The 17,817-nt window shown below is 44.0% G+C and overlaps 1 protein-coding gene across 2 annotated transcripts in view; it reads right to left on the reverse strand.

Moving 5' to 3' along the window:
* Positions 1-6,298, reverse strand: part of LOC121549947 (homeobox protein Mohawk) — a 34,456-nt gene extending 28,158 nt beyond the window's left edge. The window contains exons 1-4 of one of the 2 annotated variants that reach the window (XM_041861948.2): positions 6,213-6,298; positions 4,998-5,296; positions 2,263-2,313; positions 1,909-2,068 (exon numbers count right to left, since the gene is read on the reverse strand). In XM_041861948.2, the coding sequence (XP_041717882.1) occupies positions 1,909-2,068; positions 2,263-2,313; positions 4,998-5,182 (396 nt within the window). In that variant the 5' untranslated portion in view covers positions 5,183-5,296; positions 6,213-6,298. The remainder of the gene's footprint in view (positions 1-1,908; positions 2,069-2,262; positions 2,314-4,997; positions 5,297-6,212) is intronic. The other variant, XM_041861949.2, reaches the window with a different exon arrangement.
* Between the last annotated feature and the right edge of the window lie 11,519 nt (positions 6,299-17,817).

The following is a 17,817-nucleotide window of genomic DNA, read 5'->3' on the forward strand; positions in this document are numbered from 1 at the left end:
ATACCCATAATACCGCAGAAGCAGAAGTCTCTGAGACATCCCAGACACGCTGGGGAAATGGGTCGAGAAAATCAGCAAGAAAACACTGCAGTATTCATCTAGTCTAGTCCATATCAAAGGCTTTCAAAAAGCCATTCACAACCATTTAACACCCCTAAACGCTGGACAGGCCCAGCGAATGTAACGATTCATTAACTTATTTCCAACCCAATGTACCCAGTCCTATGTCCTTATTCTGGATTCTGCCAACCTCCTTTAATAATATGTTTTTTTCCCAAACACAGTCTTCATTAATGCAATAAAATGATACTCAACCCTGCCTTCTTCATTTCACAAGAACCAGAGACCATTAGAAGTTATACTAGAATAACTGTTCATGCTCAATACACTTCAAGCGACTTATGAAAGAGTTGGACTGGCAGTATGCTAGAGTACTTCTTTTCTGATCTTTCAGTATCATGTTTCTCGTTAACAAATAGAGTCCCACGTCCCTTTGTCTCTGGCTGAGAGCATGTCAAACCAGGGGCCTAAGCTGAGGCGTCCACATGTGGCTTGGAGAGGACTGAGAGAGGCTGAGAGAGGCTGAGAGCTGAGAGAGGCTGAGCGAGACTGAGAGAGGCTGAGAGGCTGAGAGAGACAGAGAGGCTGAGAGAGGCTGAGAGAGACAGAGAGACTGAGAGAGACTGAGAGACTGAGAGAGCACTTAGAGAGCATAGAGGTCTGAAGCGGCTTGCTAATGAGCCTGTAAGAAAAGATGGCTGTCACTAAGACTGAGACTGGGGGAGGATGGATGGGTGGCTCACTTGGGCTGCGTCCCAAATAGCACCCTATTCCCCTATATAGTGCACTACTTTTGACCAGGGCCCATTGGGGCCCACAGACATCAGGGCCCAAAGACATCAAACACAGTGTTATGACACCACATGGTTCATCACCTTGTTCCTTGTTCCTGCCCTGTGGCATACAGACAGACAGGTAGGTCACAGACAGAGTGAACATAGCATGACCTTTCACCCCCCCGTATGGGGTGTGTGGGGTAGTGGGCCTGTGTGTGTGTGGGTGTTCCATGTAAAGCATTCTTCTGTGATGTGCTCACATTACCAAAACAAAAGGCTTCATTAGGACCAAAATTAAAAACAGATTAGGCGACCGACACAGAGACAGATCTCTCTCTCATATTAATTACATTGTGTTGTGTCCAGATGATATAGCAGCCCCACGTCAGACAGAACATACTGTAGGGAGAAGCTCAGCTCAACATCTGACTATTGTAGCCTTCTGTTGCTGCTCTCTCTTTCTGTATCTCTCTCTCTCGGTCTCTCTCTCTCTCTCTGTATCTCTCTCTCTCTCTTTGTCTCTCTCTCTCTTTGTCTCTCTCTCTCTTTGTCTCTCTCTCTCTTTGTCTCTCTCTCTCTGTCTCTCTCTCTCTCTCTCTCTCTCTCTCTCTTTGTCTCTCTCTCTCTTTGTCTCTCTCTCTCTCTCTCTCTGTCTCTCTCTCTCACTTTATGATGGAAATACAGTAATCTAGAGGAACACCATACTCTATGACTCATAACACTAAAAAGGCCACCTAAGTACAAGCTGCCTATTTATAAAGACAAGTAGGCTATAACAAGGAGGAGATGAGGTCAAGGTCAATGTTGTCCATAATGAAAACCATAAGGTTAAATAAAGATGGAGAATTCATACAGAATGAATTCTGTGACAAATTAAAATGTAGGCTACACTAGAATGATGTAGGCTACATTGTAATGAGGCCTTTTCACTATTATAAGTATTTATCTATATAAGTATTTTCATTTCAATACAATATCATCTCAACAACAATCAGATTATAAATGAAATTGTGGTTAAACTGTTGTTCTAATGGAACTTTCCTGAAATATTTAAAATAAGAGAAAAAAATACCTGGACCAAGGTCATTTGAGAGCCGAGGGCTAGCAGGATTTTCTCTGTCTTAGTGGGGTATGGGTTGTCCCTGTGTTTGTAGAGCCACTGCTTTAGGGGCCGAGCCATGTCCTGAAGGGCCTGACGCTTGTGTCGCACCTTCCCGCCGTTCTGACGGCCCCTGCACAAGGGAGGGAGAGAGAGGGAGGGAGGGAGAGAGAGGGAGCAACAAGTTTGTCACTCACTGCTCTAGAGGAAATAGGCCTAAGAATTGAATTGAGGCCCATGCCCATTTAAAATGTAGTTATAAAACAAATCTATTTAGAAAAAATACATATTCTTGATGTGGAATTTATGGGGAATAGTAGCACATACTTTTCAGATTTTGTTTTCATAACGTAGTTGTCAAGGTTGCAGACTGTAGGCCTATAAGAAATTGACATAATGAAACAATAGTGAATTTAGAGAAAATATTAAAACATTGCTATAACGAAAACTGTTGGTAACATGTGGAAATATTTTTTTCTCTTTCCATTTGGACAAAAGTATTTTCCCTTTGTACAAAGCTGTTGGCCAAGACTTGACGCACAACTTTTACACTTAGGTTATTATTATTCAAGACTAAGTCGATAATATGATTACATTTAGCCTAGGTCTAATTAAGGGTTTAATTAATTGTGCATACATGGACTACTTGAGGGATATTAGTTCTATAGAATATAGTTGTTTTTACTGGAAGGCAATGGGACACTGTTGCTATTGGTCAACACAAATTAATAACATTGAGCTTAGCTAAGCCACCTGCGCTTTAACGATGCCTATAGGTTGTTAAGAAGGTATGCATCCTGTGACAACAAGATACACATGTATATGAGCAATATGAACATCCGTCAATAATTGACAATGTACTAAAGGTCTTTATTTATTTATTGACTGCATATTTATTTGGATTTCTGATGTAAAGTTAATAAATAAATGTTTGACTTTACAAGTTTGCCACTCAATGTTGTTTTTATTATTATTGTTTATAGCATTTTTGTTATTATTATTATTATTCATATAAAATACATGGAACATAAAAAGTTTATCCAGTTCCTCCTTTTTAGGTTCCTAGGAGAACCTTTTTTTTTAGAGTGTAATATAGGCCAAAATACCATTTGACTAATCAATTAAAGACATATCATTCAACTTTATTTGAAAAACAATGATAAAGGAAGAGGCTATCAATACTAACATTTAAATGTTATATAATTAGACCTACATCTTAATGCATTTGGGTGCAAAAAAAACTTTTTGGGGAAAAAAACACACTAAAAACAAGTGACGTGATCGGATGAGTGGTGGTGCACTTTATCCTAGAAAATTGAGAGAGAATATAGTTATTTATTTACACACGACCAAATGTAATGGTAACTAACTAAAGTGGATGTTCTAAGTGTGACTAAAGTGGATGTTCCGTTCATTTTATAACCTTACTTGAAGAAGAATGACTATCCTGAGTCATGACACGTAAAATGACCGTTGGAAAGTAGGCCTATGCAATTTTCTCACCAAAGTGCGCTATAATTAAACTGGGGCAGAGAAGCGTTTTATTGGTTGCTTGTTTTCTCCTCAAAGCACGAAAACGTCGCAATGAAACAAATAATAACATTCAATTTTACACCCATGGGAGATGTGTCTCAAGTAGGGCTAAGTTGTAGTGCTGCCAAGTCTACTCACCAACACGCAATGGCGTGTTTCAACCAAGCACAACATTGAGCAACATGTATTAAAGGAAATCCAAATGAGATCAACTTGTTCCTGATACTTGTAATGGACTGCCTATGATTTTTAAACCTGTAGATGTCACTATGGCGCTGCGATATTCCTTCTCCGAAGCTTCACTGCAGATGTAACATTTCTTCTCCTAACCTCAAGTCTGCCGAAAGTAAGGTTCATGTTCTTCAAATATTTTCCTTGTAATCTAGATCTGTATGAACAACCTAAAGAATATTTTACTCCCCTGTACTGAATTTTGGCGACACACACCTCGTATTTATATTAATATTCTTCATTAGTAATGATATTCCCCCCAAAGCGGCACCTCACCGTCATTGTGTTATCCCTCGGTCTCTCCTTACACACAGAGGTACAGTAGTTCAATAACTCTGGCGCAAATGGAGACCGTCCGTGTGTAGGATGTTTGCTTAAATTGACTCGTGTTTCACACAGCATCGCGTTTGATTCGGTGCTGGTGCCCATCTACGCATATAAGGGACTACTGTACCGTCTGTAAAATAAAATGCGTGTTGAGTGTAAACAGCACACGCGGCAATCAGGAGTTCGGACTCTCTGAATTCCGATTAGACGAAAATAAAGTATGACATTATTCATTTTTTACTCGCTCTCTTTAAAAAAAAAAATGCCATGATTGACTACTAGACCACACATAGAGTTGAAGCAAGTGCACATTTATATAGGCTATTAGAAACAGGAGACGTGTTTTAAACATGCTACTGAACACGGATGGCCTAGATATTAATCTGTAGATTTGATGTGAATATCAACACTAAAATGCAAACCAGGTTGCAATAGTAAATATACATTTCCTGCAATTTCCCTAAAACAATAAGATCATACTGCACAGATGGAAAAATGAAATATGCATGTAAAACCTCCTAATTTGGTTAATATTTTGGCTACATTATGTGCAATGATATTGTAACATTTTGCTTAGATTTGCTATGATTTCACTTTAGATAACCTTTTGTCTGAATTTATAATGTTGAGTATTGTTTAGAACATATTCAAAATATTATTAGATGACATTGCTTTCGAAAAGCCTACGTCTTGCATTATAAATGCATAATTACGCACTACGCACACTTGGTTATTTGGGGTCACCATAATCAAAGAAACTCATCTGCACAATTTAATTTTGCAGCATCAACTTCTTACACCTTTGACACTGTGTGTATCACTCCGTCTTCAGTTGCGCCAACAGAAAGGTCCCCTTACACAGATATGACTATACAATACAAACCAAATTGCAATAATTCAAAAATCTAAACACTGTTGCAAGTTTTGTTGTCTGATTTGTTTTTTAGGTTTGAATGAGTGACATAGCCTACCTCCTGTGTCTGATGCCGTTGTTGTCTTTGATAACTTGATGATTGCTTGATAGCAGGTCTGGATGAAGGTCCGGATGCTGTCCATCTATTACCTCTAAATAATTTCTGCTGCTCCTCTCGACCTCCTTCGCCTTCTCATCGAAGATGACCTGGTTACTCAATTTGTTAAACACAATAGTATTCATCTTTGGTTCGTTATTCCTTCGTATTCTTTACTGCGTAAAATTATGTCTGTCTTCTCGAAAGTGTCGCACTTGACTTCTTATTGGAGCTGCTGCCCCCGTGTCCCGGTGAGTCTCCTGTGAAACAAGTGGAATATGGAGATTCTAAAGTCACGCAGCTGGGGTTAACAGATTCAGATGGACATCATTTGATAAAGTCGGGTTTCTGATTTTGTAATTATGATGATGCTCCAAAATCAAAGGTACATTCATTTTATTGTATCATAATTCATAATATGGTGGATCAATTTACGCACCAAGCGAAAGCCTGATTGAAACCACAAAGGCAGTAGGGTGATTTCTACCAAGTGTTCTTGACTATCCTCAAAGACCACTATAAAGTTAATGCACTCCATCGCAATAAAACACCCCAGTCTGCAGCGCGGTGCGGTGCCATGCATCCAATAGGCATACCTCACCATACAGAGCATCTCAATACATTGAGACAAAATACGGTCCATCAGATTAGCTAAATGGGTCCACAACCGCACGGGCTCATTCGTGCATAGTGTAATTCCAAGACATTTACATTACATTTAAGTCATTTAGCAGAAGCTCTTATCCAGAGCGACTTACAAATTGGTGCATTCAATTTAGGATACCATTATTCCCCTGATTTAAAAACATATAATTCATTCCACACCACTGCTCGTTGCCATGAAATCTCTAAAGCGTCGACAGAAATGTCAGAGGTGCAATTGAGCGCATTTTTGACACACAAAATATTTCGCCTATAATTTTTTTTTCTTCTATTTGATTCAACCCGGTAATGTTTATGATTTAGCTACAGTTACAGTAGCCTAATGTCATACCGCAAAATATGTCTTAACATGATCATAACTCCAGTCACGGGATATACTGTGCCATCAGCGTGGAACAATGTTGCCAGATATATCCCATGTCAGGTATTATGCGCTTTAAAGTTGAGACAGAAGTTTTGCCATTGTAGTCACACATAAGAAACCCCATCAAACGATATCTCATTCTCAGTTACCTGTACCGCAGCCCGCCTGCTTCTCTGTGTAGTTTGTAATCCTGCTTCCAGTTGTCCATTCCCTGCTCACATGTTCCCGTTCTAAGTTCCTGAGCTGAAACCACACGAACCGCGGTCGCCTTTCTGCTTTATTCAGTGGTCTCCGATTCTCAGCCCGAGAAGCTGAATATGTCACCCTTCTCATGTTTCCTAGCACATAGCCCCAGCCTGCGAACATAAAGTTAATGCTCTATGCCTGTTCCGCGGCACGCATCAGGGATACAGCGCTGCAGTGTTTCACTGCTAGTTCGCGTCTGGACTTTTTCCATCTGTCTGTTATTGCACACGATACCAATTTTCTATGCATTACTGTGTATATCAGTCAGATGTTTTCTTCATTGTGCGCACATTTTCTTGAGCAGGTAGCACGGGGTAGTCTGACTTGATGCAACATATTCTCACCGAAAAACGTTTCCCGGGGGCTTGGTCTTGCCGCTGTGCAGGTGCTCGTGTGTTTAGTGATAGGTTGCACTCATCTGGAGCTTGTAAAACGCAGTGGCGTGTATAACTGGATGCCAAGGGAAGCTAGGCTTCCCCCAAAAAAATTACCAAGAAAAAAACATAAAATAAATAACTTTCCTCTCTCTGTGTTTCATAATTTTCCTTCAATTCGCAAGAGGCTGAAGTATCTCACTGGAGAAAGCAAGCGAGCAAACGAAACAGCGCCCCTCTGTCTCTGTATGTGTAGGCCATCTATGTGATTGTCAGGCCAAAAGAGTATGACATTGTTGCCGCCCGTAGCATTGAATGCAAGGGAAGCCAGCGAGCATTTGGCCTTCCTTGATAAAAAAAAGTATAAAATAATAGCCAATCAGCATTGAGCTAAACTGAGTGAGCTCAACTGTGAATGGTCCTGATGCACCAAAAAAAAGGGTCAAGGGAAGCCAGTTTGGATTTGGCATCACTCCTATCAAATCGCTTCGAGATCATACGTCATTGACAGAAAAAACTTGAAATGTTGCATCTCATTGTGTTGTTGTCCTCCGGTGGCTAGCTACTGCTAAAATTGACCCTTTCCTAAATTAGCCATGGATGGAGATAGAGATTTGGACTTTACTTAATTATCCGTACTGGCCAATGGTTATAATGGCAAATCTGATCCAACCATTAATTCATACATTGTGCTCCTGGCCTGAGAGGATGGAAGTTCAAAATGTAGCTACAGTAGATGTAGAAGGCTAATATGAACTAGCTAACGTTGCCCATGAAAGGAAGTTAGGCTAGCAAGCAAGCATTTTAGCCAGGTAGCCTAGGACAACAAAAAATTAAAGTGTGTACTGTCTGACAGAGTGATAGACCGTTCCGCACGCACGCACAGAAATCAAAACCATGGACTGCCAATCATATTTAGTGTTTTTGGTAAACTGTGGTATGTGGACACCCTTTCAAATTAATGGTTTTGGCTATTTCAGCCACACCCATTGCTGACAGGTGTATAAAATCGAGCACACAGCCATGCAATCTCCATAGACAAACATTGGCAGTAGAACGGACCGTACTGAAGAGCTCAGTGACTTTCAAACGTGGTACCGTCATGGGTTGCCACCTTTCAAACAGCCGCGAAGTGGTAGGCCACACAATCTCACAGAACGGGACCGCCGAGTGCTGAAGCGTGTAAAACCCGTCTGTCCTCGGTTGCAACACTCAATACCGAGTTCCAAACTGCCTCTGGAAGCAATGTCAGCACAAAAACGGTTAAATCAGTAGCTTCATGAAGTGGGTTTCCATGGCCGAGCAGCCACACACAAGCCTAAGATCACCATGCGCAATGCCAAGCGTCGGCTGGAGAGGTGTAAAGCTCGCCGCCATTGGACTCTAGAGCAGTGGAAACGCATTCCCTGGAGTGATGAATGACGCTCTATCTGGCAGTCCGACGGACGAATCTGGGTTTGGCGGATGCCAAGAGAATGCTACCTTCCCTAATACATAGTGGCAACTGTAAAGTTTGGTGGAGGAGGAATAATGGTCTGGGGCTGTTTTTCATGGTTCGGGCTAGGCCCCTTAGATTCTGTGCTTCTAACTTTTTGGTAACAGTTTGGGGAAGGCCCTTTCCTGTTTCAGCATGACAATGCACCGTGCACAAAGCGAGGTCTATACAGAAATGGTTTGTCGAGATTGGTGTGGAAAAACTTGACTGGCCTGCACAAAGCCCTGACCTCAACCCCATCGAACACCTTTGGGATGAACCAGGCCTAATTGCCCAACATCAGTGCCCGACCTCACTAATGCTCTTGTGACTGAATGGAAGCAAGTCCCCACAGCAATGTTCCAACATATAGTGGAAAGCCTTCCCAGAAGAGTGGAGGCTGTTATAGCAGCAAAGGGGGGACCAACTCCATATTAATGCCCATGATTTTGGAATGAGATGTTAGATGAGCAGGTGTCCACATACTTTTGGTCATGTAGTGTATATTTTAGATGTCACTGTTGTGGCAGACCAGGGGGTTTGGTGAAGACGTTTACACAGATCAGACACGGACAGAACTGTATTAGCTCGGTTTCAAGGGTGTTTATTTAAATAATAAACAAAGAGAAAAGAATAGGTCTCCTCCAGGAGACCTCCTCCGGGATACCGTCTTCTGGGCTCCGGGGTCTTGCTGTATCCTGTGGGGAACAAAACCGAGCTCCCTCCGTTATCTCTGGTACTGAGCACGACTGTACGGGAGTAACCTCTCTTCCCCAGTCCCCACTCCCGTGTGCTGCCCTTCTGGCAGCTTTATGGGACTCGTCCAGCTGGTGAGCAATCAGCCTCTTGATTACTCACCAACCACAATCATTACCAATTAGTTGTTTGTGTCCCTTTCCCTGGCAATCCATACCATGGGAGCATGGTCTGTGACCAGGGTGAAGTGGGTGCCCAACAGTTAATACTTGAGAGTGTCTAGCGCCCACTTCACCGCTAGGCACTCTTTCTCAACAATCAAGTACTTTTTTTCTCTGGGTATCAGCTTATGTACATGATGGGGTGCTCCTCCCCATCGTGTACCTGGGATAGGACGGCCCCTAGTCCCGTGTCGCATGCGTCCGTCTGGACCAACATCGGTACCTGGAAATCGGGCGTTACGAGAATTGGATGGGAGCACAGCGCTTCCTTCAGGCGCCTGAACACCGCTTCGGTCTCGTCCGTCCATCTCACTGTTTTCGGGAGGTGGGCCCTGGTTAGATTGGTAAGGGGGGAGGCTATAGCGGCAAAGTTGAGGATAAACTGGCTGTAGTATCCTGCCAGTCCCAGGAAGGACTTGACCTGTGTCTTGGTGCATGGAACGGGCCAGTCACGTACCGCGTGGACCTTCCTCTCCTGGGGCTTGACGTTCCCCCATCTGATCAAATACCCCAGGTACTCTACCTCCTCAAACCCTAGCTTGCATTTCTTGGGGTTCGCTGCCAACCCGGCTTGCCTGAGCGCGTCCAGCACCGCCTGGAGGCGCGTCAGGTGCTCTTCCCAACCTTGGCTGTGGATGATGATGTCATCCAAATAGGCTGCTGCGTACTGTTGGTGGGGTCGGAGGACTCGGTCCATCAGACGCTGGATCGTGGGCGGGGCTCAGTGGAGATCAAATGGGAGCACACGGTACTGATATGAGCCATCCGGTGTCGAAAACAGCGTCTTCTACCGGAAGGAAGCTGCCAACGGTACCTCCCAATATCCTTTGGTCAGGTAGAGTGTGCTGATGTACCAGGCCTTTCCCAATCGGTTGATGAGCTCGTCCACCCTCGGCATGGGGTAGGCGTCGAACAAGCTGATGTCGTTCACACCCCGGAAGTCATTACACAAGCGCAGGCTACCGTCCGGTTTGGGCACCAACACGATGGGCCTGCATGCGCTGTGGGACTCTTTGATGACCCCCATCCTCAGCATAGCCTCCACTTCCTGCTTCACGGCCTTCCTTCGGGCCTCAGGGATCCGGTATGGCCTCTTTCGTACCGTTTCCCTGGGCCAGGTGCGGACGTGGTGTTCAATGAGGTTTGTGCGGCCCGGCTTCTCGGAGAACACTGCCGTGTTCCGATCAATGAGCTCCCGGAGCGTTTGCTTCTGGGCCTGGCCGAGGTCCTCATTGCTCGGGACCACCACTGGTACCGTTGGCATCCTGGGTCCCGACCATAACACGGCCAAGGCTGTCCTCTCGTGCCACCTCTTCAATAGTTTCACGTGATAGATCTGTTGGGGTTTCCATTTCCCCGGCTGCCGTACGCGGTAATTGTCGGATCCCAGCTTCTCTATCACCTCGTATGGCCCGTGCCATGTTGCCAGGAACGTACTTTCTGCCGTGAGGATTAAGACCAGCACCTTGTCTCCCACCAGGAATTCTCGGGGCTGGGTTCCCCGATTGTAGACCTGGGCTTGGGCGCGTTGGGCCTTCTACCACGCTGCGTAAGGGGGTCGGCTGGGCTTCCCACACCTCCTTGGCGAGGTCCAGTAGGCCGCGTGGCCTCCTCCCGTAGAGGAATTCGAAAGGGGAAAACCCGGTGGATGACTGGGTAATTCTCGGACCGAGAACATTAGGTGGGGTAGTAGCTGGTCCCAGTTCTTCCCGTACTGCTCAATGACCTTCCGCAGCATTTGTTTGAGTGTTTTATTGAACCGCTTGGATGCCCACCCGAGGTGTAACAGCTCCCGGGCGATTCCCTTGGAGACCGCCGCCCGTAGGGGAATGGCCTCAGGATACCGGGTGGCATAATCTACTATTACCAGGATGTACCGGTGTCCTCGTGCCGTCTTTACCAGGGGTCCCACTATGTCCGGGTGGCGATCTGTTCCCGGTTCTTCTCCATTTCCAGGTGCGCCCCAACAGATGGGTGTGGGCCAGCTGAAGAATGGTTCCCGCATACCGTTGGGGCAGCAACAGTACGTCTTGAAGTTCCCCCTGTTGGCGTGACACCTGATACGAAAGGTTATTCTTGATTTGGAAAATGGGGGTATCGCCAGTCACTCACCCCTGGAAGTAGCTGGCCACTCACCGCTATCACTTGGGCTGCGGCGGCTTTCAAGTTCGGATCCTCCCACTGGGCTGTCCCAAACTGTCCCCTCAGTTGGCCCATGGCGGGTGTCTTGGCTGGTCCCTCGAAATCGACGAGGGGGAGGATGGGCTCCTCCTCCAGTTGTTCACCAGGGGGTCGGGTTCCGGCGCCCCCTCGGACTCCGACTCCAGACCCGTAGATATGGGTTTGTCAACCGCTTGCTTCCAGCCGCGCAGGCGACAGGTCATCCTCGCTCTCGTCTCCAGCCGGCTCGTACATTTTTCCTCAGCTCATGCCTCCACAGTGCCGCGAACAGCGAACAATCTCGTCCCACGAGGAGGGGTACCGGCAACTCCGGTACGGCACCCACCATCATCTGGCAGCTACCTTGTGGCGTCACGGTCGGATACCGCTTGGTGTCACCATGGACACAGGAAATGGACATCTCCCTGCCATGTTCAGTCCCCTGGGCCAGTAGGCTCGTGGCTACGAGCGTAATCTCACTACCGGAGTCCAATAGAGCTTCAATATCGTGTCCGTCGGAGAGCCCGTTGAGACCTGGCACGTCCATCGCCACGTGATGTAGACTGTCTGTCACCAGGCCTTGACGAGTCTCCCCCTGGTGGCTAACCTGCTGTACGCCACACTGTATTAGACTAAGCATAGGTGATTTGATGATGTTGAAATGTTGAAGTTGAAATGTTGTGCTGGAATAGTGGAGGCAGCTCCTGTTTTCTTTGCGACTTGCGGTAACTCTCTGTGGTTCTAAATCAATAGTTGTTCAGTGGTCCGAAAATGTCGGAAACATGTAACTGTTTGTTACATGCAATAAGGCCTATGCTTTGTGGACTTCACCAGACAGATGTTGCTCTCCGGTTTTGTGATGAAACAAAAGGTGTGGTTGAATTTATTCTGCCACTGTGTCTTCTTATTGTCTCAGCCTTTAGGCCTATATATCACGGTCGTAAGGCATATGAACTAACAGATTATAGAGCAAACAACGCAATTATCACAACACATAGGGGTTGTAATATGACTTTTTTTCTTGCTTCCCAAGTGATTTATCCCCGCACCGCTACTGGTAAAACGCTAGGCTATTTACAATCATGGCCTTGACATTAATTGTTCCAGACATCACCTCTTACTGAGCATTTTCCATTTTACTCACAATCCTCCAGATGAGTGCTTATGTTTTGAGTATAGCTTAGGGCTAGGCTAAACCAAGTTTAAAAGTACTTTTAAGTACTTTTTTGGTCCTTAAAAAAAAAAAAAGGCTTAAATATAACTTCAATCTTTATCACTTTTGGAAACATTTTATTTTTAGGTGACCTAAGATGCTCCTTTTTTTTTTTTTTACAAAGTCACCATTGCAGCCCTGCTGAAGGAAAACAGATCAATTAATTGAAATAGCATATCTAAAGAGTTCTCTGTTAGGCCTAATTTGCGGTGAGGCATTCAGGAAAAATGTTGTGCTTTTATAGATAGCTTACCACTGATTACCACTGATGAACCCTTTCATTTACTGTAATTGCACAAGTTGTCGCTTTTTAAAGGGGCAATCTGTAATTGGTACCTCCATTTTTGGACTTTGAAGCCAGGAGACCACTTTGTTGTTGTTTGAATCCCAGATTTCCCCTTTAAGGCCTTTCTGCCTGAGTCAGAACTGCTGAGCTCTTGAGCTGTGTGTGTCCTTTTCGGGTTTATCCAAGGTAGTGATTCCCTGTACGTGACTAAGCAGCAAACCTATATGCAGGTTTAGAGACCCATGTAATTATTGTTTATTTGTGTTTATTTTCATTTAATGGGGGTGAAGAACTTTTGCAAATAGTTTGTGCAAACACGCTATGAATGAGTCTCTCTCATGTAATAACTTTAATTAAAGTTTGGTCAGTTTATTTGCTTAAGAACCTATACCCCTTCTGAAAGTAACTCACTTTACCTGCTCCTGGTATGACCTATGACCTTTAGGACTCACCTTTAAAGGTCAACATATCCCCCCCTAACATTAACATGTATAGTGGCTCCTTCTTTCAACACTATTTCTAAATCTACAAAGATACCCACTAAAGCTCCTGTAAAATTGACCCAGTTGAATATTTTTTTGATTTGGTCTCACATTTATGCAATTGAACTCCAATGGTCCATATACAGTGGGGAAAAAAGTATTTAGTCAGCCACCAATTGTGCAAGTTCTCCCACTTAAAAAGATGAGAGAGGCCTGTAATTTTCATCATAGGTACACGTCAACTATGACAGACAAATTGAGAAAAGAAATTCCAGAAAATCACATTGTAGGATTTTTTATGAATTTATTTGCAAATTATGGTGGAAAATAAGTATTTGGTCACCTACAAACAAGCAAGATTTCTGGCTCTCACAGACCTGTAACTTCTTCTTTAAGAGGCTCCTCTGTCCTCCACTCGTTACCTGTATTAATGGCACCTGTTTGAACTTGTTATCAGTATAAAAGACACCTGTCCACAACAGTCACACTCCAAACTCCACTATGGCCAAGACCAAAGAGCTGTCAAAGGACACCAGAAACAAAATTGTAGACCTGCACCAGGCTGGGAAGAGTGAATCTGCAATAGGTAAGCAGCTTGGTTTGAAGAAATCAACTGTGGGAGCAATTATTAGGAAATGGAAGACATACAAGACCACTGATAATCTCCCTCGATCTGGGGCTCCACGCAAGATCTCACCCCGTGGGGTCAAAATGATCACAAGAACGGTGAGCAAAAATCCCAGAACCACACGGGGGGACCTAGTGAATGACCTGCAGAGAGCTGGGACCAAAGTAACAAAACCTACCATCAGTAACACACTACGCCGCCAGGGACTCAAATCCTGCAGTGCCAGACGTGTCCCCCTGCTTAAGCCAGTGTATGTCCAGGCCCGTCTGAAGTTTGCTAGAGTGCATTTGGATGATCCAGAAGAGGATTGGGAGAATGTCATATGGTCAGATGAAACCAAAATAAAACTTTTTGGTAAAAACTCAACTTGTCGTGTTTGGAGGACAAAGAATGCTGAGTTGCATCCAAAGAACACCATACCTACTGTGAAGCATTGGGGTGGAAACATCATGCTTTGGGGCTGTTTTTCTGCAAAGGGACCAGAACGACTGATCCGTGTAAAGGAAAGAATGAATGGGGCCATGTATCGTGAGATTTTGAGTGAAAACCTCCTTCCATCAGCAAGGGCATTGAAGATGAAACGTGGCTGGGTCTTTCAGCATGACAATGATCCCAAACACACCGCCCGGGCAACGAAGGAGTGGCTTCGTAAGAAGCATTTCAAGGTCCTGGAGTGGCCTAGCCAGTCTCCAGATCTCAACCCCATAGAAAATCTTTGGAGGGAGTTGAAAGTCCGTGTTGCCCAGCGACAGCCCCAAAACATCACTGCTCTAGAGGAGATCTGCATGGAGGAATGGGCCAAAATACCAGCAACAGTGTGTGAAAACCTTGTGAAGACTTACAGAAAACGTTTGACCTGTGTCATTGCCAACAAAGGGTATATAACAAAGTATTGAGAAACTTCTGTTATTGACCAAATACTTATTTTCCACCATAATTTGCAAATAAATTCATAAAAAATCCTACAATGTGATTGTCTGGATTTTCTTTTCTCATTTTGTCTGTCATAGTTGACGTGTACCTATGATGAAAATTACAGGCCTCTCTCGTCTTTTTAAGTGGGAGAACTTGCACAATTGGTGGCTGACTAAATATTTTTTTTCCCCACTGCAGAAGGTTGTGGCCTAACCTTCACCATTACACTGTCTCACCTTCCTCTAAGCCAATGTCACTGACACTTCTAAATTATCTTGCACAGACAATGGACTCAGAAAAGAAAAGTCACTTGAGTTTAGCTGCACCAAGGCCAAGGCAAGCAGATAAGGGAAAGCAATGAGGGTGAGATGTAACACTTTAGTTGAAGGCCCTTTCTCTAGAATGGAGGTTTCTTGTAGCCTACATAGAGAGCAATAGTATTAGCATCTTTTTGTAGGCACTAACGGAGGCTAGCCCGTTGGCCAAAGCCTACAGGGAAATTAATAGGGTTTTTGGATAAACGCCGAAAATAAGGTCTGTGGTAAACACAGGCTTAGGAGATCTTATACATTTTGTTCTAGGAGATAATCTTCATCAGCTAAAGCCACTTTTTGTGAATTTTGAAGCATTTATGTAATCAAAACAAGCACATAAATGTTTCATAATTCTGATATTTCCTCATAGATCAAAATATATAATATCTCCTAAGCCTGTGTTAACCTCAGACCTTATTTTCGGCGTTAATCCCAAAACCCAATTCATTCTCCATTAATTTCCCCCATAGGAATGGCCAACTAATTAGAGGTAGAAAATGCTAACTAATTTCCATTTGTTAGGACTACAAGCTGGCGAGCTCTTTAGGCTGTGTCCCGTCATGGAGGGGTGAATCATGATGCACACTAGAACATTCTGGGACTTGGCTCATTGGAACAAAGGCCTCTGTTCCGTGGTCCTCTGACTGGCTTGTTGATCCATCAATCATCCACTCAAATGAATGTGACTGGCTGTGGTTTTGGCATGGTTGGGAACTGAGGATTTTGTCATTAGGTTTTTATGTCTCTTGTGTTCATTACGTTTATGTTTTCCTCCCTGGAACACAAGAGCTCAGCTTTAATGCCAACTGTTGCTCTTACAGCATCTGTCTGCTTAAAGAGACAATTAAGTGTTTATGCGTTATAAATAAAACACCACTTAACTAACAGAACAGACATAGTGTCAGTCCCAATTGGCACCCTATTCGCGATATAGTGCACTACCCTATAGGCTCTGGTCAAAAGTAGTACACTATATAGGAAATGGGGTGCCATATGGGTCACACCCAGACAGACGCACAGGGCCTGGGAGGAGTTTGATGAAGACACACAATGTTCAAACTATTCCACTGAGAAACTGTGAAACAGGGGTAAACTGACGTGCGAGGATGACGTCTGTACCTTATTTGAGGGCCAATGTTAAAAACAGACATGTATTTGACATCACAAAATCAGCCTGAGACACCCTTATTGCTGGGGATATAATTATGACATCCATCGTTCAGTGTGTATCAGGGTGTTTGGTTAGAAAGGTAGCCATTAGCTGAAATTACTGTTACGTCAACACCTTATACCATTAAACTCTAAATTCCTTTTTAAACCCAAGTCTACAGCCCTCTGGAAAACCCTAATCTGTCCCTCATTTAAACTGACATTTTCACACCAAGGATTGGCTTTAATTAGTCCATTCAAACTGAGTAAGGGTTACATAGCTAGGCCTCCACTTTAAAACCCACAGACATATTTGTTAAAATCATTGCCCCTTTTTCGTGGAAAATAGGAACGTCTGATGGTTGTGGAACAATTACTTCTTATTGGAATGTCTAAAACGATTCAATCAGGGTTTTCTAAATGACTTTAAACATTTGGGACAGTAATCAGAACATATGGACGTGGACAATCTTTCCACACGTACTTAAACCAATTACAGTGCCCACGATTATTAGGGTTGCATCCCAAATGAGACCCCTTTGGGCCCTGGTCAAAAGTAGTGCACACTGTATTGGGAATAGAGGGCAATATGGGACTCATCCTAGATGTCATTAGTGACCGCGAGGCTTGCTATTCTAGTACACTGTCTTAAGGAATAATTGTAAGTGTTTGGGCACCCTACACACTTCTAGCCCTCCTCTCCTGTGTTTTTCCTTTACAGCTTCCTAAAAAGACATCAATGCCTCCTGAATTGCCTGAATATGCAGGCTTATGCATTGCACGTGTGTCTTTTATTGTTTCAGTCACATCTTTGTTGTTGACTCTAAACTTTTAGTGCTGCTTTAGCTGGAGAAGAACAGCAACCAAGTTGAGGGTCAGAGAGAGAAAAACATGAGAGACAAGTGATGTAACAGAAAGCCAGGGACATGACTGGTGGAATATAGACAGGAAGGTTGATTGACAGAGCAATCAAACTAATGGTCCTCAGATAGCTTTTGAGTATAATATTTTTTTGCTTTTGAGTAGACAGACCTCTGAAGCATATTGTTCGGAGAGACTCATTTCAGGATGGAAATGTGTCTTTAAAAGTATAGAAACAACGTGTTACAGATACTCGGTAGGAAGTTCTGTTATACCTCACTGATGACATGTTGATTGGGTATCATTCCTCTGTGATGCATGTTCCTACCTCTGGAATCTAGAGCAGAGCTGTGGCTTGATGATCATTTTTGGTGGGGAGCCACAAGGACCTCAGCTGTCAGGTTGGTTCTGAACAACGAGGAGAACCTGGATGGCTTATGGCGCACAGCTGTGTGGGTGTGTTTCTACACCAATTCATATCCGTCTCTCTCCCTGTGTGTGGTTGTGTGTGTGTGTGTGTGTGTGTGTGTGTGAGAGAGTGTGTGGCTATGCGTGTGTCTGAGCATCTTTACACGGTGGGTGTACAGTATGTGCAGTAGCAGCCTACAGTATATCAGTGTTTCCAAAATGCAAGGTCACAGCTAGATCCTCCAGGTTGTGGTGTAAGACTGGGTTTATCATAGTTTATTCTGGGTTTATGCAACTAAAACACCTACTGATGGGGCAAAAGTTCAA

Source organism: Coregonus clupeaformis, chromosome 34 (genome assembly GCF_020615455.1).
Source record: "Coregonus clupeaformis isolate EN_2021a chromosome 34, ASM2061545v1, whole genome shotgun sequence".
In the NCBI taxonomy this organism is placed as follows: domain Eukaryota; kingdom Metazoa; phylum Chordata; class Actinopteri; order Salmoniformes; family Salmonidae; genus Coregonus; species Coregonus clupeaformis.